This window comes from Macaca thibetana, chromosome 11 (genome assembly GCF_024542745.1).
Source record: "Macaca thibetana thibetana isolate TM-01 chromosome 11, ASM2454274v1, whole genome shotgun sequence".
Classification (NCBI taxonomy): Eukaryota; Metazoa; Chordata; class Mammalia; order Primates; family Cercopithecidae; genus Macaca; species Macaca thibetana.
In genome coordinates this window covers 2869301-2894719 of record NC_065588.1, presented here as the reverse complement: position 1 = coordinate 2894719, position 25419 = coordinate 2869301, and the positions used below count along the sequence as shown (strand labels likewise).

General features: G+C 48.2%; 1 protein-coding gene and 1 pseudogene across 1 annotated transcript in view; both read right to left on the bottom strand.

Annotated features, from left to right (window-relative positions):
• The window catches only part of FKBP4 (FKBP prolyl isomerase 4), an 80905-nt gene that overhangs the window by 1075 nt on the left and 54411 nt on the right, over positions 1-25419 (bottom strand). The window contains exons 2-10 of the mRNA XM_050747107.1: positions 7950-8207; positions 5907-6051; positions 5323-5465; positions 4051-4171; positions 3630-3786; positions 2937-3027; positions 2756-2839; positions 2301-2486; positions 1512-1751 (exon numbers count right to left, since the gene is read on the bottom strand). Coding sequence (XP_050603064.1) covers positions 1512-1751; positions 2301-2486; positions 2756-2839; positions 2937-3027; positions 3630-3786; positions 4051-4171; positions 5323-5465; positions 5907-6051; positions 7950-8054 — 1272 coding nt within the window. The 5' untranslated portion in view covers positions 8055-8207. The remainder of the gene's footprint in view (positions 1-1511; positions 1752-2300; positions 2487-2755; positions 2840-2936; positions 3028-3629; positions 3787-4050; positions 4172-5322; positions 5466-5906; positions 6052-7949; positions 8208-25419) is intronic.
• Positions 21059-22020, bottom strand: LOC126930258 (60S ribosomal protein L23a-like; annotated as a pseudogene).

Genomic DNA, 25419 nt, shown 5'->3' with positions numbered 1-25419 from the left:
CCCAGCTACTCGAGAGGTTGAGATGAGGATTGCTTGAGCCCTGGAGGTGGTGGTTGCAGTGAGCTGAGACTGTGCCACTGCACTCCAGCCTGGCCGACAGGGCAAGAGACACTGTCTCAAACAAAACTAAACACTTATATATGTACAAATTATGAACTCACAAGGTTACTCACTGCAATGCTGTTCTAAGCAGTATTGTCCCATATGGTAGCCACTACTGTAAGTGGCTAGTTCAAACTCATGTGTTTTTAGTGCAAAATATATATTGGATTTTGAAGATGGTTTGAAAAATACACAAATGCAACTAAAATTTAATTCCATTTGTTTTTCACCTTTTTAACATGGTTACCAGAAAATTTTGAATTACATGTGGTTGATACTGTATTTCTACTGGACAGTGCTGGTTTAGAACACTGTTTAAGACTGGCCAGGCATGGTGGCTCACACCTGTCATCCCACCGCTTTGGGAGGCAGGGGCAGGCAGATCACTCAAGTCAGGAGTTCGAGACAGACTGGTCAACATGGTGAGACCTCGTCTCTACTAAAAATACAAAAATTAGCCGGGTGTGGTGGCGGGAACCTGTAATCTCAGCTACTCGGAAGGCTGAGGCAGGAGAATTGCTTGAACCCGGGAGGCAGAGTTTGCAGTGAGCCAAGATCGTGCCACTGCACTCCAGCCTGGGTGACAGAGTGAAACTGTCTCAGAAAAAAAACACCAACAACACTGGAAGACTAAAAGGGGACTGACTGACTGACTAAGATAAGCCACATCCACACAATGGAATACTATGTAAGCCTAAAGAAGAATGTAAAAGTTCTTTAAATACTGATGTAAAATAAGCCTCCAGCTACTATCATGTGAAAAAAGCACAGTATGTGCCAAATCATAGAGCACGTTGCCTCTTGTTAGGGGAAAGGGAGAAAGCCACATGAATGTCTGCCTGTGCACTGATGCAATACACTGGAACCATACAAGAACCTGAAGGGTCAGCTGCTTCTGGTGGGGGAGGCAGACTTTTGACTGTATATACTCTGGTACAGTTTGAATTTAACTACGTAAATGTATCATTTATTTAATCACACATAAAAAGCATCTAGCTTTTTTTTTTTTTTTAGACAGGGTCTCATTTTGTCACTCAGGATGGAGTGCAGTGGTGCCATCATAAGTCACTGAGGTCTCTACCTACTGGGTTCAAGTGATCCTCCCACTTTGGCCCTGCAAAGTGCTGGGATTGCAGGTGTGAGCCACCGTGCCTGGCCCACAAGAAAACATAAATCGGGAATTACACTCAGAGCAACCAACCCAACTTCTGGGGCTTGTGGGTAGGATCCTAGCACTGATCACAGAACACGGCCCCAATAGCAGGGAACACATGCTCCTTAATGCTCCAGGGAAAAGGGCAACTTTTGGTTTCTGGGATCGGCACAGACAACCAAAGGCACCAAGAGCCCACAGTAGCCAGGTTCCGTGGAGGGATGCTATTCCCGCTGTTCCCCACCCCAATCCTCACCTTGTTCTCCTCCTCAGCCAGCCTCTCAAACATATTGGCATAGAGCTTCTTCTCCCGGGCAAGCTGCCTTCTGATCCGCTGCTGGCACACAGCCAGCTGGGTCTTGGCGGCTTTGTTGTTGGGGTAGAGCTGCAGGACCTTCTGGAAATCAGCCCGTGCCAGTTCAAAGTCATTCACGGCCAGGTGGGCCTCTCCCCGGCGGAAGAGGCCCTTCTCATTGTTGCTGTCCAGTTCTAGGGCCTAAAGGATGCAGGGAGGAAGCAACATCGTGGGAGCTCAGGGCTTGTAGCTCATCTGGCCAAGACTGGGTTCCAAAAGTACCCCTCAGCAGGACTGCAAATGGCTGGCTCCACCCCAGGAAGAACAAGGCCTGGGGCATTAAATGGAACAATCCAAGGTCTAGGAAGGAACGTCATTTAATCCAACAGGCAGAGAGGGAAGACAGCAGGTCTTTGGATGAAATAAAAAGACTTCAGACGTCAACATTCACTTTGGAATAAAGCAAGTAGGTAAGCGGAGAGGCTAAGAACCAAGGTGGGAGAAAACTCTTACGTGATTCTTCCCATTCCGTGTGTCCTCCTACTTCTGTGCCAACAGAAGCAGCTTCCCACCACTAAAGCTAAGGTGCTTGCTATGAATACTTGCATCCAGGCCTGTGGCCTGTAACCTCAGAGCTCCCACTGATCCACGCTGCTTTCCCTGCCCTGGTCACCAAGGGGAAGTTTCAGACATGCTGGCACTCAACTCTGCCTGTGAATGCCGCTTCCATGCCCTCTGCGGGGGCCTCACCTTGTTACAGCTTTCGATGGCCGCGGAGAAGGCCTGTAGTTTCAGATGACACATGGCCAGGTTGAGGTGAGAGGCCAGTCGAAGGGCCTGTGCCTTCTGTGCTTCCTCACTGGAAAAACTAGACTCATACTCCAGCCAGGACACAATCTTCTTATACTGCAGTAAAGCTTGCTTGTATTTGCCTTCCTAGAATGGGACAAAGGCTCAGGCACCTGGCACAGGTTCAGTGGTACCAGGCTCTTATACCCTGCAGACATCAGTGACACATGGCCACAAGAGGTTCCTGCTCCCACCCCTCCCACTGGCAAGGCCAGCAAGCTCACATATACGAAGTGAAGATGGCAGGTGCCAACCTGTCCATTTCTTGGCAGAAAATGATCTCAGTCACCAAGGGAAGGGCAGGCTCAGAGCACCTCTTCCTGGGAGTGTCCTTAGGACAGTGACTGTTGGCTCACCTTGAAGTACACCGTGCCCCGCTCTTTCACTATGGTGCTCTGTTCCAACTTCTCTTCTGAATTCATCTCCCAAGACTCCTTGGCCTGCCACACCCCAGGAGAGAAAGAGAGTTGTCAGTTACCCCAGAGTACGTACAGGGTGGAACTTGACTTTAGGTGGGAAGACCCTGAGCAAACTTACCTTTTCAAAACTCTTGAGGTGTAATTCATATTTCAGCTCGGCATTTGGTGGGATTTGGAACTTTTCCTTCCCAACACTGCCAAAAGCATAGCTGCAGGGGTGAAAAACACGACGTGTCGTCTTGGCAACACTTAACCTGCTCCAGGCTGAAAAGGCTTCCCGTCCATTTCCTGGAAAGTACCTTCCCATCCCTTGGGAGTTGGTGCAAATGTTTGGCAAATCTTCCCTTGCCTCTTCACACCATCAGATGGCCCCTCAGCATCCTTCGTACCCTTCTAATAACTTATAGCCAGGCAGCAGTGTGATTACTAATTTAAATGGCACCTCACTAAACAGTGAGCTAGAATTAGAAGGCAGAAACAATGTTCTATTAGTCTCCAAACCCCTAGGAATTTTCAGTAGTGCCTGGCACGTAGTAGCTGTTTCAGTAATGACTGAATAAATTAATGGAGAAGAAAATCTCGATGGCAGAGGAGAGAAAGTGTAGCAACTATGACTGAAAAGACTGGGCTTAGATCCAAGGAGATGTAGACAATTGTGGCCACACTTCTAAGTATACTGAGGATATCATAATGGTGTATGTTTGGTGTGGCCAGAGTTAAAAAGGATACAAACAGCTGGTTCTACAATTCATTTTATATCTTTGATCTTGGTTTGCCTGCCTTCCTACTCTACGAAGTGCCCACCCCTCACCTGGGCTTGAGGTACACAATGGAATGTTCTCCTTTCTCCATGCGCTGAATGGCCCTCTCCAGACCATAAGGCAGATCCAGGTTCTCCCCCTCGCCAATCTCAAAGCGGAGCTCCCGCTGGTCAAAGAGCTGGTCCTTGTAGTACCCTTCCAGTGCAACTGGTATGAAAGAGAGGCAGTGTACCAGAGTTGTAAGAGGGCAGGTGACTGAGGAAGGATGCCATCAGCCTCCCTACATCACCCCATCACCCCAAGATTCTCCTAGCTGTGTTCTCAGATCTGGAGTGATTTAAAGAGAATATGATCCAACCCCTCATTTTATGGACAAGAAAATAGGCTCAGAGAAGGGAAGTGACTTGCCCAAAGCCACGCAAGACCTAAATATCAGAATTAGAATTGAAAGCCCAGATTGTACTGTCTCACCCTCCACGATAGCGCCCTCATTGGGCTTAGCATAGCCTTCACCGCGAGTCCGTATTCTGCGAATGATTCCGCCATCTTCCTCTTCTGTCAGATCTTCTCCCTTAAACTCAAACAACTCCACCTGTGGGACAGGATGTAACACAATTCTTTCCCATACTAACTCACGGGCAGTGAAACAGTCTTTCTCATCCGGGAGAGTCCCTACTAACTGCCAGGCCAGATCTGACCACAAGGGCAGTCACGAAGAGTTGGGTAGAGCGGCACTTTTTTGAAGTTCTTGGGGGCTGCCCTAATCTCAACTTTGGAAGAGGCGGGCAGACTACATAGATTTCAGTTAAGCTGAGGACAGCAATCTATTTGCTACCTGCTCTACTAACAGGGACATATTGGGACGCATTCCAGATAATCCTAATCCACACTACCTGATAAGCCCAATCTGGTAGGTATTAGAAATGATTACCCATCATCTCTCAGCAGTTTCTCAGTATTCAAGGGCCCACGGATTGGCTCAACCATTTTTTTTTCCTTCTTTTTTTTTTTTTTTTGAGACGGAGTCTCGCTCTGTTGCCCAGGCTGGAGTGCAGTGGCCAGATCTCAGCTCACCGCAAGCTCCACCTCCCGGGTTTACACCATTCTCCTGCCTCAACCTCCTGAGTAGCTGGGACTACAGGCGCCCGCCACGTCGCCTGGCTAGTTTTTTGTATTTTTTAGTAGAGACGGGGTTTCACCGTGTTAGCCAGGATGGTCTCGATCTCCTGACCTTGTGATCCGCCCGTCTTGGCCTCCCAAAGTGCTGGGATTACAGGCGTGAGCCACCACGCCCGGCCTGGCTCAACCATTTTCAGATTGAACAATGTCAAGTTCTATCTCCTCAGGGAAGCCTTTTCTCAGCCCTTGACCCACAGGGGAGCTACTGCTCCCTCTTCTGATCTCTAGAGCACCAATATTCTGTACTGCCACTTACAATGGGCCATCGTTTCTGACCTCCCGACTCCTTTCAGTATTCTGGGTACCGCTCTGGAGATAAAGACGTCTTAACCCCAACCATGCTTTGAGTCTGGAGAGGGTCTTGTGCCTGCCTCTTGCTACCCGAAGCTTCGGTTACTTCCATTACTAGCAGCAGCAGAGCCCTCTGCATTTCTCCTCCCATAAGGCCAGGCCCTCAGCCTTGGCTACATTGTCTCCAAGAAGCAGGAAGGGCTGGAGGGCAGCCAGGCATTGGGCTGAGATAAGGCCTGGCTCTTAGCCTGATGTCAGTGGCCGGACACTCACCTCAAATACAAGCGTGGCACTGGGGGGAATCTTTGGAGGACTGCCTGCTGAACCGTAGGCATATTCTGGTTTGCAGGTGATGTGGCACACCTCCCCCACCTTCATGGTTGCTATGGCAATGTCCCAAGCCTTGATGACCTCCCCTGCAGGTACAGAGGCAAACAGGACCACTTTAGCAGGGTTCTGATTCTGGGCTCAAACAGTGCTTCTGAAGAGTTAATGTACCACACTCATGGGGAAGCTGAACATCCTTTAGAAATGGGACCAGAAGGTGAGATACCTGGTTGCATTAAGTGCTACCAGGTCTAAGAACTGTAAAAGATCACCTGACCCTGAACAAAAGAGTTTAAGATGCAAGACAGTCCACCTTTGAAGGGGGAGTAAGGTGTTGGGAGGTGATGAGGAGAAGGGGAGACAAAGATCAGTATAGTTACAGAACGGTAGAAAAAAAAAGAGTGACCGAAAGAGTTAACAGACTGTGATAAACCATTCCTCCCTGAGCTTGGTCCTGAGAAAATGGTTTCTGCTTGTGACAGCTTGTGTCCACCTCGAACCTATCCTACCAGCCCACTGACCACGCCTACCTTTTCCCAGGTCAAAGGAGAATTTGTCCTTGCGATCCAGACTGGAGTCAAACTTTGTGCCATCTAATAGCCAGCCAGTATAGTGGACAAAGACTCGGTCCCCAATCATGGGCATCTCTGTACCTGTGCCCTCTCTCTTGATGACCTGGGAGGAAGGGGGAGAAAGTGAGTAACCCAGGGTTTGGGGCCGAAAGGGGCACCAACACTGCCTGCAAGCCTCCAGAGGGAACATAAAGGACTTCTCTGTGTTCATCCTCCTCTGCCTACTTGTCCCTCCAGATTCAGCTACTAGCAACTTGACTTAGGAGTCAACTAACCTCCCTGTCTTTCTTCAGGTACAGCAAGACTTGGTTTGAAAAAGGAGACAAAAGGCTGAGAGATTTGAGTTCAAGTTTCCGCTGTATGGATAAGTTTTAAAAATTCTCCACACCTTATTTGTAAAGCAGTGATGATAATCCTTATCTCCTACAGTTTGTTGGAAGATTAGACCAGTAAAGGGTTGAATAATAGATTATTATTATCATCGACAAAGGGGGAAGTATTTATGCCACACTTCCTCCTTCTTCCTTCATGCCAGTGGTCATCGGATTAAGGTCTGGTTTGGAGACAGGAGAACGAGAGGAGTATGAGTGAAGAGAACAGAAACAGTTCAAAACAGGTAAAGAAGAAACCAGGTTATAAGTGAACCCAGAGGCTCTCCATGGGACCTTAAACTCTGACTTGGGAGCGGAGTATTCCTCACTGGTAGGCTGTTTAAGACCAGGGCTGGAGTTATTTCCCAGAAACGCACAGGTTCCTTTAGCGCCACCTGGTAGGTGTGTGGTTACCCTCTAAGGGAAAGCTTCCATGGAGAATGGACAGGGTCTTGGAGGAGTAGAAAGGTAAAAGGGAAGGAATGGCGGATCAAAGGGGAAATGACCCTTCCCGGAATAACAATCTCATAGAAAACAGCAGGACGCTGGAGCGAGAAGGGGAAGCCACATGCCACAGGAGAGCCGCTGGAGCAGACGCTCGAGGTCCCCAATAATCTGGTGCAAAGACAGATGCACTTCTGGACCAGCTAAAGGCCCCCTGAGGCGGGTGCCACACACGCGGAGCTCAGCGGTGGGAAGCCAGGATGAGGAGGAGCAGCGGATGGGGAGAAGGCATAAGACGCGGGCTGGGAATTCCTCTCCGGACTCTCCCCGGAACCTGCTCCGACCCATGGCAGGTTGTCCTGGCCCAGGTCAAGATGCCCTCCCCACAGCTCCCCAGGCTATTTGTAGTCGAGCGGTCACTCGGCGGCAGGCTCCACAGCAGAGCGCCTCCTCTCCGCCCCACACCCCGCAGTCCCGGCTCGGGGAGGCGGCGGGGGGGAGGGGACTACAGCTCCCGGCATGCCCCGCGCCCGGCCTCCCCGGGGCCGAGGGAGGGGGCGCCGCGCGCGGCGAGTGGGGACCACGCTGGGTCCCGGCGTCGCCAGGGGACCCCGGGAGGGCGCCGGAACCCTGTCGCGCCTGCGTCGCACAAAGGCCGCCGGGCCAGGAAAGCACTGTGGGGAGTCGCTCCCCGTCCTGGCCCGTGTTCCACCGCCCGGGTGGGCGAGCCCTGGCACGGCCACTAACGAGGCGGCCCCCGCGGCTGGCAGCTCCGCTGGGGCCGCGGGGGTCGGGGGCGGCGTGGCGCGGGAGGCCCGGCCTGGCCCCGGGCTGCGGTTCGCGTGCCCGCGGCGGTCGCCCCGCCCCTCTCCGCCGCCCCGCGCGCGCCGGGGTGGGCACTGCAATCCCGACCCCCTGCCCCGGCCCGGGCGCTGGGGACTGGGGAGCCTGGGGCCTCGGCCCGCGCACCTAGGCCGCCCCCCTGCTGAGCGCATGGTCGGCCTCGGTGCCTCAAACGACGCAGCCCGGTACGGGACGGCGATGCCACCGGCCCCCGGCAGGACGGCCGCGAGGCTGCAGAGGCGGCCGCCTCGACCCGTGCCCGGCCGCGGGCTCCGGGCTCGGCGGAAGGGCGGCCCGCAGGGCCCCAGGTTCGGCCGCCCCCGCAGGCCCCGCCGCCCCTCACCTTCAGCACGCCTTCGTCCTGTTTGGGGCTGATGTCCACTCCCTCAATGGGCAGCGGCGCCGACTGCGCCCCGCTCTCGGCCGCCTTCATCTCCTCGGCTGTCATCTCCGCGCGGCGCGCCGTTTCTCCGGGAGCTGGCACCGGCGCGAGCGCACCCTGGGCCGCTGGCGGGGGCGCTACCTGCGGCGCGTGCGGGAGGCCGGGCGCGGCGGCACTGACTGCGGACCGCGAGGAGGCTCGAGCACCTCTGCACGCGGCGCGGGAGCGGGGGTAGGTGGGTCAGGAGCCGCTCGGGGAGCGATTGGTCCCGCCCCGCCGCGAGGGAGGGGCTGGGAGGAGCGGGAGCGCGGACAGAGGGGGCGGGGTGCAGAACTTTCTAGAGACGGCGGGACTGAGCCGGTTCGGGCTGAGTGCTGCGGGCGCTTCAGAATCTTTTTTCTTTTTTTTTCTGGTTCTTGCCTCCTTCTGGCTGCCTGCCCCCTCCCCCTTCTCCGGGGACCCTCGGACTCTGGGGAGTCTCCCCAGCGGCCTCCCCTGGCCCTTCCTCCCTCCCTCCCATCCCCGCCCGCTTCCCTGTCTAACCGGATTCTTCCAGATTCTTCTCGATCGATCTCCCGACATCACTCCACCAGTCCGCTGCGCCTGCGGCGATGTGTGGGGAGCGCGGGCGGCGGGATGGCAGTGGCGGCGCCCCCTCCCCGGGACGGGCCGTCACCACGGGCGGCGTGGTCTCTCCTCTATGACCCGCGTAGACCCTTCCCTACCTGGGGGAAAGAGGGTGAGGGCGTCCGGGGAGGGGGGAGTGAGCGGACAACGCTGCCCCGCTGCAGAGAGCCGGGGAAAGCGACCTCGATTTCCCCAGAGCCGGGAAGCCCGGGTCACGCAGCGGTGCCTACCCCGGCGCCTGCAGATGCTGCGAGCAGCGGGGTTGGCGAGGCATGGCCCGCCCAGCTCGGAACTCAGACGGGGCGCGCACTCAGGGGACCCTTCCCGGCGGTAATACAGCTGCCGTTTCTGCGAATGCTTCCACACGTGGGTGCCCCTCACGAGAAAAGTCACTCGGTTTTCCAGAAGGAGTCTTTTCCTCTCAATGTTCGTTTCCCGAGTGGTTTTCGACAGCCTGTGGAGCGCGCAACTGCCCGTGTCACCAAAGCCATGGTCGTGGGACCTACAAAGCCATCTAGAGAGGGGCCTGGTTTTGGTCAGCACCTAACCCCAGTTTAGCATAGTGCCTGGTGAGTGGTGTCCAATAGTTACTGGCTGCATGAATTTTCCTTTTTTAAATTAACTTTTCCAAGTCTTGGCTGACTTTTTTTCTTTTTTTTTTTTTTTTTTTTTTTTGAGACAGGGTCTCGCTCTGTCTCCCAGGTTGCAGTGCAGTGGTGCAATCTTGGCTCTCTGTAGCTGGGACGACAGGCGTCCACCACCGCACCCACTAATTTTTGTATTTTGGTTTCGCCATGTTGCCCAGGCTGGTCTCGAACTTCTGGTCTCAAATGATCCGCCCGACTCGGCCTTCCAAAGTGCTCGGATTACAGGCGTGAGCCACTGCGCCCAGCGTGAATTTTTATTCCAATAATAATTATATTTTTGGACTTCCCGTTATGTGCCCGGCACTGTGCCGTTGTACGCCATTGTCTCATCAAACTAAATTGAAAGCTTTTTAGAGATGAACTTTCAGCATCGTAATGTGATGATTTATTGTAGTCCCTGCCGAGGGAACTTGAAAGGGATGCAAAAGAAACAGCCCTTCGCTCAGCGATTTACAGTACAAATGAGTTGAGCCCTACCGACATCTCTTTAGGTGACTGGAGACAACTTCAGAGGATTCGGGGCGGGGGGCGCTGCCTCTGTAGGGGTTCAATCCATTACTTTTCTGCAGAAGTAACAGTGCCAGGGGCCACCCAAACTCCGGGAGACGAGGATGGTGGGTGCTCGCTTCCGGGGTAGCAGTTTACCGCAAACTGTCCTTGGCTTGCACCTACTGATACTCCACGTGTGGCGGTTTCTTTTCTGCGTCTTTTTCTTCATCGGAAGCAGACAGTGTAGGACCCCTCCTTTAATTCTGTCCAGCACATCCTTAATGGAGCCCTTCAGATTGCCTGCCTAGACATTAACACATAGCCTACTACCCTAGTGGAATGAGCATGTGCTTTGCAGTAAGGGGAGTTGGGTGACCCATGTGTTATGTGAGCTGTTTAATTTGGGGCAGGTTAGTTAATCTTTATGTCTCGATTTCTTGTCTGTAAAATAGGGATAGTAACATTTGTAAAAGAGGGCGATTTAATGGTTAAAAACAGGGAATCTGTGTAATGGTATCTAGCTAGCACATTGCTCGCCTCCAACTCCGCAGTTGGTAAATAACGGTCGGTAATGTGATCTGATAGGCGCTGCGGTGGAGATGGGGACAAAGGGCTAAGAAAACAGAGGTCTGTGAGACAGGGAAGGGCATGAGGACAAGGTTCCCAGTGAGAAGCTCTGCCCCCACACAGTGAAGGAGGAAACTAGGGGATCACAGGCATTGGGGTCTTGAATCCTGGAGCGGGAACTTACTGTTTCTCTTAGAATATTTCCATGTCGTTTATGTGATATTTTTCTGGTCATAAAAAGTACACATACTATAGAAAGTGTGCACGTGTTTTAGTCTCTTTCCTCTATCTCCTCACCCTTTCCCCAAGCCATTTAAGTTAGTATTCTCACTAAAGATGTTTAACTGGTACCACTCGAAATTCTTCCAAAATGTCCACTTTTTTTTGCAGAAGGAAGTCAGCACACTTTTTCTCATCCACCTTATCTGTAGGTAACTCCTGCTGGGATCAGAAACTTTGTTCTTGTCACAGGGAACCTCTTAGAGCTGACCTGGCTCAGATCCCAAACTCTGGGCCCATCATTTACACATCAAGACCCCTTGTTTCTACAGTTCATATTTTGACCTTCCTAGGCTGCCAATGCACTTAACATCCAAAGAATTATATAATATTTGGATCGTTCAAAAGACTCTGAAATGCATATAGGTGTGTGTGTGTGTGTTCATGTATGCGTACATGTTATGCAGCATACCGGTGCAGTGAAACCTGGAAATCTGTCACCCAGCCCGAGTTAGAACGTTCCCAGTATAATTTGTCAAAAATGTAATGCAAAAAAAAAAAAAAAAAAAAAAAAACCCAAAAAAACCCATTAAAGACCTTTACATTTTTTCTTTTTTTTTTTTTTTTTTTGAGATGAAGTCTTGCTCTGCCGCCCAGGCTGGAGTGCAGTGGCCCGATCTCAGCTCACTGCAAGCTCCGCCTCCCGGGTTTACGCCATTCTCCTGCCCCGGCCTCCCGAGTAGCTGGGACTACAGGTGCCCGCCACCACACCCGGCTAGTGTTTTGTATTTTCAGTAGAGACGGGGTTTCACCATGTTAGCCAGGATGGTTTCAATCTTCTGACCTTGTGATCCGCCCGCCTCGGCCTCCCAGAGTGCTGGGATTACAGGCGTGAGCCACCGCGCCTGGCCCACATTTTTTCTTGTTAACTTTGGTGTCTGTTGATTGAGAAAATAGAAACTCTGACCAAAAAAGCTATTACATATTTCTTAAAACATTTATTTATGTGAGTGATTTTAGTTCCATTTTCATACAATTTAAAAACAGTGGGCCCCTATACGAGGCCTGTGCACAGTGAAGACCCATGTGAAGGTTAAGCTCATGGGCTCTGGATTGGATTCTCCTGGGTTCCAACTCCAGCACGGGCTCTTTACCTGGATTCAAATCTCAGCTTCATCATTGAACTCACCGCGTGAGTCCTGGAGGAAGGTTTCCTTGTCCCTAAAATGGCTGTCACAATAATGCCTTTCTCTTAGGGGTTTTCTTTGAAGATTACATGGGTGATTTATTTTTTGGAGGCAGGGTCACACTCTGTTGCCCAGACTGGAGTGCAGTGGTGCATCACAGCTCGCTGCAGACTCCGCCTCCCAGGCTGAAGCAAATCCTTCCACCTCAGCCTCTGGAGTAGCTGGGACTACACAGGCACAGACCACCATGCCTGACTAACTTAAAAACATTTTTTTTTTTTGTAGAGATGGGATCTCCCTGTATTGCCCAGGCTGATCTTGAACTCAAGCTCAAGTGATCCTCCCTCTTTGGCCTCCCAAAGTGCTGGGATTACAGGTGTGAGCCACTGCGACTGGCAATGGGATATTACGTGTGAAGTACCTGAACTTGTGTATGGTACACAGGGAGTAGGTGAGTGGTAGTGTGTGTGCCACACTTCAGTCTGTTGATTGCTGGAATATGCAGTCGTGTTTTTTGTTTGTTTGTTTGTTTGAGACAGGCTCTTGAGCTCTGTCACCCAGGCTGGAGTGCAGTGGCATGAACATGGCTCACTGCAGCCTCAATCTCCCGAGCTCAAGCAGTCCTCCTACCTCAGTCTCCCAAGTAGCTGGGACTACGGGCACATGCCACCACGCCCAGTAATTTTATTTTTGTGGAGACAGGGTCTCACTGTATTGCCCAGGCTGGTTTCGAACTCCTGAGCTCAAGCGATCCGCCCGCCTCAGTCCTCCAAAGTATTGGGGTTGCAGGCATGAGCCACAGCACCCAGCCTTGGAATATGCAGTTGAAGATGTGGAAGTCTCCAGCCCTGAAGTTGAAAGCCAGTGGTCTAGATGAGGCTTTGCTTATCTAGAGTTTCAGAGGAGTGCTTCTCTTCTAATGTTAAATTACATCTGTGCTTTATGCTCCTGGACACTTGACTATGAACTTGACTATCTCATGTAACTCACAGTAGCTTCACCTGCTGATATTTTGTCATTCTAACAAGACTAAAAGCTCCTTAAAGGTAGACTTGGTGTCAACACTTGCATGAATCCCACCATTAGCTGATCTCCTTGAGGGGAGGTGATGGGATATTTGGTGCTGGAAGAAAGTTTGTTTCCTTTTATAAAATCTAATTCTTGCTTCTGATAAATACACATATTTTTGTTTTGCTCTTGGAGAGATAGGAAGAAGCAAATCGTCATCCTACTATATCTGTGGATGCGCTGAAATTTGGTTTTGGCTTGAATCTTCAGAGGGTCAGATAGCCAAAGGCTGATTTCAGCATTAGTTCTGTCTTCCTTGAATTTGTGTGTGATCAAGGATCATGTGGCCGGGTGCGGTGGCTCATGCCTGTAATCTCAGCACCTTGGGAGGCTGGGGCAGGAGGATTGCTAGAGGCTAGGAATTCAAGACCATCCTGGGCAACATAGTGATACCCTGTCTCTACCAAAAAATAAACACAATTTTACATATGAAAAAGCATCATGTGTGTGTCTAAGTTATTATCATATCTAATTAGCATAACTAGGACTTGGATTGCCACTTGGGAAAAATAGTCTTACCTTCCATCGTCTTCAGTTGAAAGTAAATGTTTATTTAAGATCATAAACGTGCATTGCAGTGAGCACAGGAGCAATCCAGCAGCTGTCGTTATTAAGAAATTAAGACGTTATTGTTCCTTCAGTATAACATCAAACTTCTATGATCAGTCTGCTAACTTTTAGAAAAGGTATGAATTGCAATAGCAATAATAATTTATTGAGAATTCATATTTATTCTTGTGTCCTGGAAGTTCATTCTTTGTTGGTAATAGTTTTTGTTTAGTCAGATATTGACTTTAATATGTAGCCCTTTAGCATTTAGCCAAAATGTGATTCAGAGTATCTCTGAGTTTAACTCTTCACATAGGCTTGCGGATGAGATGTTAGATGGCCCTTCTCTCTACAAGTAGCCTCCTCTGGGGAAATTATTTTGGTTTTCCCTTGGGTTTACCTCCTCAGATTTAATTTCCTCACGGGGAGAAAGGTTGCTGGAAGCCCTGACCGGGGTGGGGATTCTCACATAGATTCCTGGATAGGCCACTCTGTCCCTCGTTAGACTCATACACCCTTGGAGAAGAGGGGTATCCTTTTTTAAAGGGGCTCTTGTTTGCCAGGGGCTTCATTGATTAATTATGTGGCACCCCAACCACTTGGGAAAGGAAAGAGAATGATGGAGAACATCCCTCAGCCCCTGTCCTCAGGGCTTGCTCCCACAAATTTATACTTCCTGTAGATGGCCAGCTGGTGGAAAGATGTGTATTGAGCACCTGCTAGGTTCCTAGGTCTCTACCAGAGGCTGTGGAGTGCAGAGTCTGTGACAGAATCTTCCCTTAAGGAGCTTTCCTATACAGAGAAGTAGAGCAGAACCCAGGGCTAGCCAGTGGGGCACAGTTTCCAAGTGCAGAATAGCAGCATCTGGGAGAAGTATTCTGGGAAGGCCTCACAAAGAGCTAGAACTTGAGAAAGAGCTTGAAATATGGAAAATCGTATTTACTTACTTTTAAAAGAGACAAAACATAAAGCTTAAATGTATAGCTTGATACATTTTTCCATACGTATGTGTCCACAAAACTGTCACCCAGATGAAGATGTAGAAAATGTCAGCACCCTTCAGGCTCCTGGATGTTCCCTCCCAGTCAATCGTCATCTCCAACAGTAACCACTATTCTGACCTTTGTCATAATAGATTAGTTTTATCTGTTTTGAACATCTTTCAAGAGGAATCGTATAGTATAGACTCTTTTATGACTGTCTTCCTTCCTTCCACATTATGTTTGTGAAATTCATCCATCTCGTGGCAGACAGGAGTAGCTCATTATCTGTCACTGCTTTGTAATCTTCCATGGTTTGAACACCCCACACTGTATCCGTTCTACTGTTGATGACATTGGGGCTTCCAGTTTTTGGCTATGGTGAATGAAGCTTCTCTGGATATATTTGTACATGACTCTTGATGAACATATATGCTTATTTCAGTTTGGTAGATACCTAAGAAATGGAATTGCTGGATTTGGGTTTTCCTTATGTTTGGCTTTGGTAGATACTGACAATTGCCTGTAGTTGTGGTTCAGGTTACACTCCCACCAAATGTGTACAAGAGCACCAGTTGGTCCACACTCTTGCCAACACATGGTATTGTCAGTCCTTTTCATTCTAGTGCACCTGGGGGATGTAGGGCTAGATACGTAATACATAATCTGTATTTTCTCGATAGCTAATTAAGTTGAACGCTTTTCATATACTTATTGGCCATCTATCCAGATGGCCAACTATCCAGTCTTTCACAAAAGAAAGACTTGTCTAAATCTTTGGCCCCTTGTAAAGGATTTTGTTGGCCGGGTGCGGTGGCTCGCGCCTGTAATCCCAGCACTTTGGGAGGCCGAGGCGGGTGGATCACCTGAGGTCAGGAGTTCGAGACCAGCCTGGCTAACATGGTGAAACCCTGTCTCTACTAAAAATACACAAAATTAGCTGGGCGTGGTGGTGGGCTCCTGTAATCCTAGCTACTTGGGAGGCTGAGGCTGGAGAATTGCTTGGACCTGGGAGGTGGAGGTTGCAGTGAGCCGAGATCACACCACTGCACTCCAGCCTGGGTGACAAAGTGAGACTCCATCTCAAAAAAAAAAAAAAAAAAAAAAAAAAAAAAGAATTTTGTTGTCTGGTTATTAATCTGTGAGATTTCTTGATATAGATAAGATTTGCTTTAACACACACACACACACATATATATATAATAATTATCTTCTAGTCTGTGGCATGTCTTTTCACTTGAAAAAGGTTTTTTTTTTTTAAATTTAACTTGTCCAGAGTTAATTGAAGCTTTTCTTAATTATCAAAAAGCTGGTAGAGAAAAAGATGGTACAAAAAGAAAATCTGTATCTCACAGTGAATCTGATGTCAGCAAATCACAGAAGAAAAGAGATGCTGCTGACAAACCAAGAGGATTGCCGTAGGTCTCGATCCTGAAAGAATAGTTGGTGCCACAGATGGCAGTGGAAAACTGACGTCTCTCATGAAGTGGAAAGATTCAGGTGAGGCAGACTTCATGCTGGCAAAAGAGGCAAGTGTGAAGTTTTCTCAATGGTAATTGCTTTTTTTTTTTTTTTTTTTTTGAGAGGGTCTTGCTCTGTTGTCTAGGCTGGAGTGCAGTGGTATGATCTTGGCTCATTGCAACCTCCACCTCCTGGGTTCAAGCGATTCTCTTGCCTCAGCCTCCCAAGTAGCTGGGATTACAGGTGCTCGCCACCATGCCCGGCTAATTTTTGTGTTTTTAGTAGAGACGGGGTTTCACCATGTTGGGTTGGCTGGTCTCAAACTCCTGGCCTCAAGCAATCAGCCCGCCTCAGCCTCCCGAAGTGTCAGGATTACAGGCACGAGCCACTGTGCCCGGCCAGTAATTGCTTTTTATGAAGAGAGACTAACTTGGCATTTTTCGTCCAGAAGATGAAGCTCAATCATTGTTCACATATGTAATATGAAACATGTGGGTCTTGCTTTTTGATTTACTGATGTGACAAAATAACTACATTCTAATGAAAATCAAGTTTGATATGTTGTTTTGAAAGTAGTGTTGGAAGAGTTGTTGGGGTTTTTTTTTCCATCAATAATACTGGTTACTTTGAATAAATAAAAGATTTCCGTAGTTGCTTCCTTTTTTAGAAAAGAACATTTGATACCATGGTATATTATTTCTTCTGCATTAGAGAACAGCTTTTCTATATGTTGGGGAAAATTTTCAGTCATTACTCCATCAGAACTTATGGTTTTTTTATTTATATTTTTTGAGACGAAGTTTTGCTTTTGTTGCCCAGGCTGAAGTACAATGGCGCGATCTCGGCTCACTGCAACCTCTGCCTCCTGGGTTCAAGCAATTCTCCTGCCTCAACCTCCCAAGTAGCTGGGATTACAGGCATGCGCCACCATGCCTGGCTAATTTTTGTATTTTTAGTAGAGGGGAGGTTTCTCCATGTTGGTCAGGCTGGTCTTGAACTCCTGACTTCAGGTGATCCGCTCTCCTTGGCCTCCCAAAGTGCTGGGATTATAGGCATGAGCCACTGCACCTGGCCGACCTTGTTTTCTTATAAGCCTAAGGAAAATTCTAGATTTTTATTTTTATTTTTATTTTTTGGTGTGTGTGTGTACACATAAAATGCACATGTAAATGGTTTTTGAAAAAACAATTCACCGAAACAAAAGCCACAGGTAAACTCATGTTTCTGAGATGCTATTATTCTAAGCAAGCTACGAGATAATCACTTCAAGTTAAAGTGAAAATTTTCCTGAAGCCATACTTTTCAAGTGAAATAAGTAATTCTACTTAATAGGACAATTTAAATTGGCTAATTTTAAAGCATCTATATCTACAAATGAAATGGTTTGTTTGCAAAATTCCTAAAAGGATTTTTTTTTTTCACTGCCATCACTGGAGGTTTCCCCATCCAGATGAGGAAACGATACAAATCCAGTGTGGTTTTTTTTTTTTTTTTTTTTTTTTTTTTTTTTTGAGACGGAGTCTCGCTCTATCGCCCGGGCTGGAGTGCAGTGGCCGGATCTCAGCTCACTGCAAGCTCCGCCTCCCGGGTTTACGCCATTCTCCTGCCTCAGCCTCCCGAATAGCTGGGACTACAGGCGCCCGCCACCTCGCCCGGCTAGTTTTTTGTATTTTTTTTAGTAGAGACGGGGTTTCACCGTGTTAGCCAGGATGGTCTCGATCTCCTGACCTCGTGATCCGCCCGCCTCGGCCTCCCAGAGTGCTGGGATTACAGGCTTGAGCCACCGCGCCCGGCCCCAGTGTGTTTTAATTAGCTAAACAAAACTGAGTTAAACGAACATTTGACAATTTCTCCAGAGGGCCATTCCTTAAAAAAAAGTTGAAATCTCTGTTGCTATATTGACTAAAAGGTCATGATTCATGGAATGTATAAGACTTGGCTCATAAAAACCTAATCAGATGGTTAGAGATGTTGGCAATCTAGGACCCGCTGCCATAAATGTGTGAACAACCTTTTGGAATGAAAACTATTGACCTGCATGTTTCTTCTTTACCCCAATGTAGGGATTCAATCAGGCTGGTGGGAAAAATATTAGAGATCGTTATAGAGATAGATGCAAATCTTCCTGGAAGGCCGAGAAATTTGCATAACTTTGGTAATAGATCTGGCTAAAGGCAGCCTGTTCCCTGTACCTTTAGTTAAATAAATTAAAGTAGTAACAAAAGAATGTGGGGAAGTTATCTAGCTAGCTTGTTTACTCTTGTGGTCTTAAGACTAACCTTTGATGTACGGTGGGAGCTTAAGTGCTTTCTACTCAGGAAGTCCACAATGTCAATTACCCTCTAGTGGTGTTGACTCAAGTCTTTTGTCAATTAATCTTTACCAGTAAATGCGCGTCTCCCTAGCTGGTCAGGGCAACTGTTTACGGGACTCTGCTGGAGTCAGTAAGCGACTCGGGGACACTCAGCTGGACTGGCAGAGCAGAATATCTGTGTGTTAGTGTACCTCATTCATCTGTCCCTGGGTCAGGGGTCTGCAAAGGACAGACCTCCTGCAGCTGGTGTCCCCGTGTGAGGAGCGCTACCACACCCCAACTCGTTCCTTACGTGTAGACTCAGTATTTCTTTATTGGTTCAGCAAAAGCCAGGAAAACAACTCTGTAGCAAGCAGAATGTTATTGTACTATATATTGTTTAATTTATTGTAAATACTGGTGAACAGTGGTCAATAAATAGTTTTATATTCCTTCAAAAAAAGAAAGAGAAAGAAAGAAAGAAAGAAAAAGAAAAAAAGAAAGAAAAGAGAAAGAGCGAGCTTGCAGGGTGTGCATAGGTTGTCTGCAAACGCTATGCCATTCTGTATTAGGGACTTGAGCACCTGTGATGCTGGTGTCTTCAGGAGAGGGTCCTGGAGCCAATTCCCCACGGATACTGCGGAATGACTGTATTTGGATTTTGATAGAAAGCTGAGAAACCCGGAATGTCAGACATCCTCTCAGCAGTAGAAAGCCGAGTTAGTATCAGGAGAAGCCAGTGGTTAAATTCACAGTCTTTTTACACACAAGAGCAAAACACACTTTACAACAACGGTGGAAAAAACTCCATGATCGCTCACTGAAGGGAATTAAAGATGCAGTGATAGTTACAACACGGCAACAGCACATATTGACAAGCGAGATCTCATCCAAGAGTTTAGGGTGTGGTGGGGGGAGCCAGAGCCTCTCTGAGGATGCATCCTCCTTTGAAAGCACTGACCTAGCCCCTGCGTCCACGAACGTGGGAAAAGTGTGGGAGACGGCAGAGTCTCAGCAACCCCTCATTCCAGTTTGTCTCCTTAGACAGCATCCACATCCCCCATCCTCCATCAGCTCCTTTTCCGGCTTCCCGATCCTGCAGTTGTTTTTGCAAAGCGGAGAGAGGTGACTGTGCTTAGGACAATGCTTCACATTGCCAGGAGAGGGCAGCAGATCACGCCCCCATTTCCCGCTCTGCCTTGGCGCTGTCCAGGATTCCAGTGAATTTTCAAGGGTTGTTGAGTGGTCACAGGAGCCAGGCTGTGTGCCAGGCACTGGGAGTGCAAAGCCAACTGAGATACGGGGCCCTGCTCTGCAGGAGGCTGTGGTCTAAGAGGGTGAGGCAGCCATGGAAACATACAGGTCCAAACAGTGGGGTGAGGCACTGGGGCAGAAGGCTCTTCAGGGGCTGTGGGGTCCCCAGGAGGTAGGGAGAGGAGGAGTATCAGAAAATCCCCAGCTGGGGCCGGGCGCGGTGGCTCAGGCCTGTAATCCCAGCACTTTGGGAGGCCGAGGCCGGTGGATTGCTTGAGGTAAGGAGATCGAGATCAGTTTGGCCAACATGGTGAAACCCTGTCGCTACCAAAAATACAAAGATGAGCAGGATGTGGTGGCTGGTGCCTACAGGCTACTCTGGAGGCTGAGGCACGAGAATCACTTGGACCCTGGAGGCGGAGGTTGCCGGTGAGCTGAGATCACACCTCTGCATTCCAGCCTGGGTGACAGAGCTAGACTCTGTCTCAAAATAAACAAACAAAACCCCACACAGCCAGCAGGTAGAGGTGCTTGGGCTGAGTCTGGGGAGCGGGTAGGTTTTCCTGGTTCCTAGGCCAGGCCGCACACACCAGGCAGTGGAGTCGGGGCTCAGCGTGACACTACAGGGTGCACTCAGGCTTGAGCACAGGGCACTGGGGGCAGGAGAAGGATCTCAGAAAGGGGGAGGATCACGGAAGGCTGTCCTCCATGGCCACACTAAGACCTGAGACCTCCTGGGCTCAGATGATCCTCCTGCCTCAGCCTTCGGAATAGCTGGGACTACAGGTGTGTGTCACCATGCCCAACACATTTCTTAATTATTTGGAAAGATGGAGTCTGCCTATGTTGCCAAGGCTGGTCTCAAAATACCGGGCTCAAGTGACCCTCCTGCCTCAGCCTCCCAAAGTGCTGAGATTGCAGATGTGAACCACCATGCCTGGTCCATTTCAATTATTTTTAGTGTATTTGGTATATTTACAGAATTGTGCAACCATCACCAACATCTACTTTTGGAACATTCTGTCATCCCAGAAACTCGTGCCTGTCAGAGTTACTTTTCATTCTCATCCCCAGCCCTAGGCAACAAGTTATCTACTTTCTGTCTCTATATTAGGCTCTTCTGGATATTTCATATAAACTGAATCAGGCAATGTGAGTTCTTTTGCATCTAGCTTCTTTCACGAGCCATTGCATTGTTGAGGCTGATCAATGTAGTAGCATGTATCAGAACTTCCTTTTGATTGCTGAACAGTATTCCGTTGTATATTCCATGTTTTAATCCCTTTGCCAGTTGATGGCCATTTGGGTTGTCTTGACCTTTTGGTTCTTGTGAATGGTGCTGCCATGACCATTCACATACAAGCCTCTGTGTGGATGTACATTTTCATTTTCCCTGGGTACATACCTAGAAGTGAAGTTGCTGGGTTTAAGGCAATTCTATTTTTAACATTTTGAGAAACTGTCATACTATCTTCCAAAAAAGTGGCTGCACCATGTTATTTATTTATTTATTTATTTATTTATTTATTTAGAGATGGAGTTTCACTCTTGTTAACCAGGCTGGAGTGCAATGGTGCAATCTCAGCTCATTGCAACCTCTGCCACCCAGATTCAAGTGATTCTCCTGCCTCAGGCTCCCAAGTGGCTGGGATTACAGTCAGCTAATTTTGTATTGTTTTTAATGGTGAAAAGATATACATATATTTAGAATTAGCCAGCTGGACTCAGTTTAGATGATCCCAATTTTGTTGGCAACATTCAAAGCATCGTAATCAGGAGCCTACCGAACATACACCTTCCTCTCTCCATCAGGCCAAATCGGGGTGTTGAATTTGGCCACATCCATGTCACAGAGCTTCTTCTCCGCCTGTTGGATCTGGTTCTTGTTGGCTTTAATGTCCTTAACGGACACCAGCAGTTGTTGTCTTCTGTCTTCTTCATGGCCGACTCAGTGGTCAGCAGAAACTTTTTTTTTTTTTTTTTTTTTGAGACAGAGTCTGGCTCTGTCACCCAGGCTGGAGTGCAGTGGCCGGATCCCAGCTCACGGCAAGCTCCGCCTCCCGGGTTCCCGCCATTCTCCTGCCTCAGCCTCCCAAGTAGCTGGGACTACAGGCGTCCGCCACCTCGCCTGGCTAGTTTTTTGTATTTTTTAGTAGAGACGGGGTTTCACCGTGTTAGCCAGGATGGTCTCGATCTCCTGACCTTGTGATCCGCCCGTCTCAGCCTCCCAAAGTGCTGGGATTACAGGCTTGAGCCACCGCGCCCGGCCGGTCAGCAGAAACTTAATGACAGCATAGTGGTCAAGCTCATTTCTCCTGGGGGCACTCTTCCGAGGATATTTGGGCTGCCTGCAGAGTTGCAGTGTCTTGGGCCACTGGGATGTTGGTGACATGTAGATCTTCTGTTTTTTGTGGCTGTGGACACCTTTCAACACTGCCTTCTTGTCCTTCAAAGCCTTGGCTTTGACTTTGGTTTTAGGAGGGGCAGGAGCTTCCTTCTTCGCTTTCCGTGCCATCTTGTGAAAAAGTAATTTTGTATTTTTAGTAGAGATGGGGTTTCACCATGTCGGTCAGGCTGGTCTTGAACTCCTGACCCAGGCTGGTCTCGAACTCCTGATGCACGCACCTCAGCCTCCCAAAGTGCTGGGATTACAGGTGTGAGCCATTGCACCTGGCCTGCACCATTTTATATTTTCACTGGCAGTATATGAGGATTTTGATTTCTCCACATCCTCTCCAGCACTTGCTGTTATCTGCTGATTGGTTATAGTCATTCTAGTGGGTGTGAAGTGACATCTCATTGTGGATCAATTTACTTTTTCCTAGTGACTAATGATGTTGAGCACTTTTTAATGTGCTTATTGGACATTAATATATATTCTTAGGCCAGGCGTGATGGCTCACACCAGCACTTTGGGAGGCCGAGGTGGGCGGATCATGGAGCTAGGAGTTGGAGACCAGCCTGACCAACATGGTGAAATGTTGGGAGCAGGCCCCAAAATCTGACCATAAACTGGCTCCAAAACTGGCCATAAACAAAATCTCTGCAGCACTGTGACATGTTCGTGATGGCCATGATGCCCACGCTGGAAGATTGTGGGTTTACCAGAATGAGGGCAAGGAACACCTGGCCCATCTGCATTCTTAAGCCACAAACAATAGCATGAGTGATCTGTGCCTTAAGGACGTGCTCCTGCTACAGATAACTAGCCAGACCCATCCCTTTATTTTGGCCCATCCCTTTATTTCCCATAAGGAAGACTTTTGGTTAATCTATAATCTATAGAAACAATGCTTATCACTGGCTTGCCATCAATAATTATGTGGGTAAATATGTGTTCATGGCTCTCAGCTCTGAAGGCTGTGAGACCCCTGATTTCCCACTCCACACCCTGTATTTCTGTGTGTGTTTCTTTAATTCCTCTAGTGCCACCGGGTTAGGGTCTCCATGACTGAGCTGGTCTCGGCAAGTGGTGCCCATACATGGGGCTCAAACCCGGGTCGGAGGGTTGCTGGAGCAATGGTTGGAGAATGTGGCACTAAGCTGGAGGACACCCGAGTAATCTTAAGCAATCCCCGTGGTGGGTAAGAAGGGGAGCTCGGAAGCATCAGGGTAACAATGGGACAAGTGTGGGCTTTGGTTCATTCCACCTTGGAACCTTTTCACACTAGTGATAAGGAGGAAGGAGACTATAATGAAGTAACAGAAGAGGTTACAGAGCAGGTTTTTTTTTTGCCAGCTAAAGCTAAAGTGGCAAAGGAGGAAGAGGTTCAGCCCTACCCTTCTGTACCCCCTCCTTATTTTGAAGAAAAAGAGTGGCTTGACCCTCCAGATCTTTCTTTTCCAGAGGACCCTGGGAAAAAAGTAGTTGCCCCAGTGACTGTTCGAGCAGCACCTCAAGCTACCGCTCTCAGTTCTATTCAGGCAGGAATTCAGCAAGCTAGAAGAGAGGGTGATTTAGAGGCTCGGCAGTTCCCTGTTAGAATACAACCCCCAGATCAACAGGGAAATATTATAGCTACATTTGAGCCTTTTCCTTTTAAATTACTCAAGGAATTTAAACAAGCTATTAATCAGTATGGACCAGGTTCTCCTTTTGTAATGGGACTGTTAAAGATTGTTACTGTTTCCAGTCGGATGATTCCTTCTGAGTGGGACGCTCTTACTCGAGCTTGTCTAACTCCTACTCAGTTCTTACAATTTAAAACTTGGTGGGCAGATGAAGCTTCCATTCAGGCTGCTCACAACGCCCAGGCCCAACCTCAAATTAATATAACTGCAGACCAACTTTTAGGGGTAGGTGGCTGGGCTGGTTTAGATGCACAAGTAAGTGGTCATGCAGGTCAATGCCATAGAATATAGTGGTCAAACTCATTTCTCCTGTGTGCGTTAGAGCTTGGGAAAAAAAATCAGTTCAGGAGGAGAACAATACCCTTCCTTTAGTGCTGTCAAACAAGGACCAAAAGAACCATGTGCAGATTTTATAGCTTGGTTACAGGAGTCTCTTAAAAAGGTGATTGAAGATTCGGCTACTCAGGATATAGTGTTGCAGTTATTAGCTTTTGACAATGCTAATCCCAATTGCCAGCCTGCTCTGTGACCTATTCGAGGGAAAGCACATTTAGTTGATTATATCAAGGCCTGTGACAGTATTGGAGGCAATCTGCATAAAGCTACTTTGTTGGTACAAGCTATGTCAGGACCGAAAGTGGATAAAGGAAATACTGCATTTCCTGGAGCTTGTTTTAACTGTGGGAAGCATGGTCATACTAAAAAAGAATGTAGAAAAAAATCAGTGAGTCAGGCCGCTAGACAGAGGAAAAAAGAAAACTGCTAAGCCTGAAATATGTCCAAAATGTAAAAAAGGAAAACACTGGGCTAATCAGTGTCACTCTAAGTTTGATAAAGATGGGAACCTGATTTTGGGAAATGCCATGAGGGGCCCGTCCCGGGCCCCATTCCAAACTGGGGCATTTCCAGCTCAGGCCATTCCCTCAACCCTGTGCAATGTCTGTCCCCTGCCACAGCCGGGAGTGCCGCAGTAGATTTATGCTGCACAAAAGCTGTTAGCTTTCTGCCTGGGGAACCCCCACAAAAGGTCCCAACAGCAGTCTATGGACCCTTGCCACTGGGGACGATAGGATTACTTCTGGGAAGGGCTAGTTTAAGTTTAAAAGGAGTACAAATACATACAGGAGTCATTGATTCAGATTACAATGGGGAAATTCATATTGTTATATCTACTTCTGTTCCCTGGAAAGCAGAGCCAGGAGAGCACGTAGCACAGCTCCTGATTGTGCCGTATGTGGAAATGGGGAAAAGTGAAATTAAATGAACAGGAGGATTTGGAAGCACAAATAAACAAGGCAAAGCAGCTTATTGGGTGAATCAAATTACTGATAAATGTCCTACCTGTGAAATAACTGTTCAAGGAAAGAAATTCAAAGGTTTGGTAGATACAGGAGTGGATATTTCAATCATTTCTCTATAGCACTGGCCGTATGTGGCCAATTCAACCTGCTCCATTTAACACAGTTGGAGTTGGTGAAGCCCCTGAAGTATATCAAAGTAGTTATGTTTTGTATTTTGAAGGGCCCGATGGACAACCTGGGACTATTCAGCCTATTGCAACTTCTGTACCTATGAATTTATGGGGAAGAGATTTATTACAACAGTGGGGAGCACAAGTTCTAATTCCTGAGCAATTATACAGCCCTCAAAGTCAACATATGATGCACGAAATGGGGTATGTCCCTGGTATTGGACTAGGAGAAAATTTGCAAGGTTTGGAGGAATCTCTTCGAGTGGAAAGACAAAGTTCCCGCCAAGGTTTAGGATATGATTTTTGATGGTGGCCATTGTTAAGCCTACAGAACTTATACCTGCTTTTAATATGCCTATTAATGTGATTTCTGATTCTTCATACATGGTTCATTTCACATAGTTAATTGAAAATGCTCAGTTACGATTTCATACAGTTGAACAACTGATGACAAAAACAAAAAAGGGGGAGAAACAGGGATGACGGGACACCACATATACAGTTGAATCTAGCATTATTAACTAAATTTTTTGAGCCTGCCCAAAGGC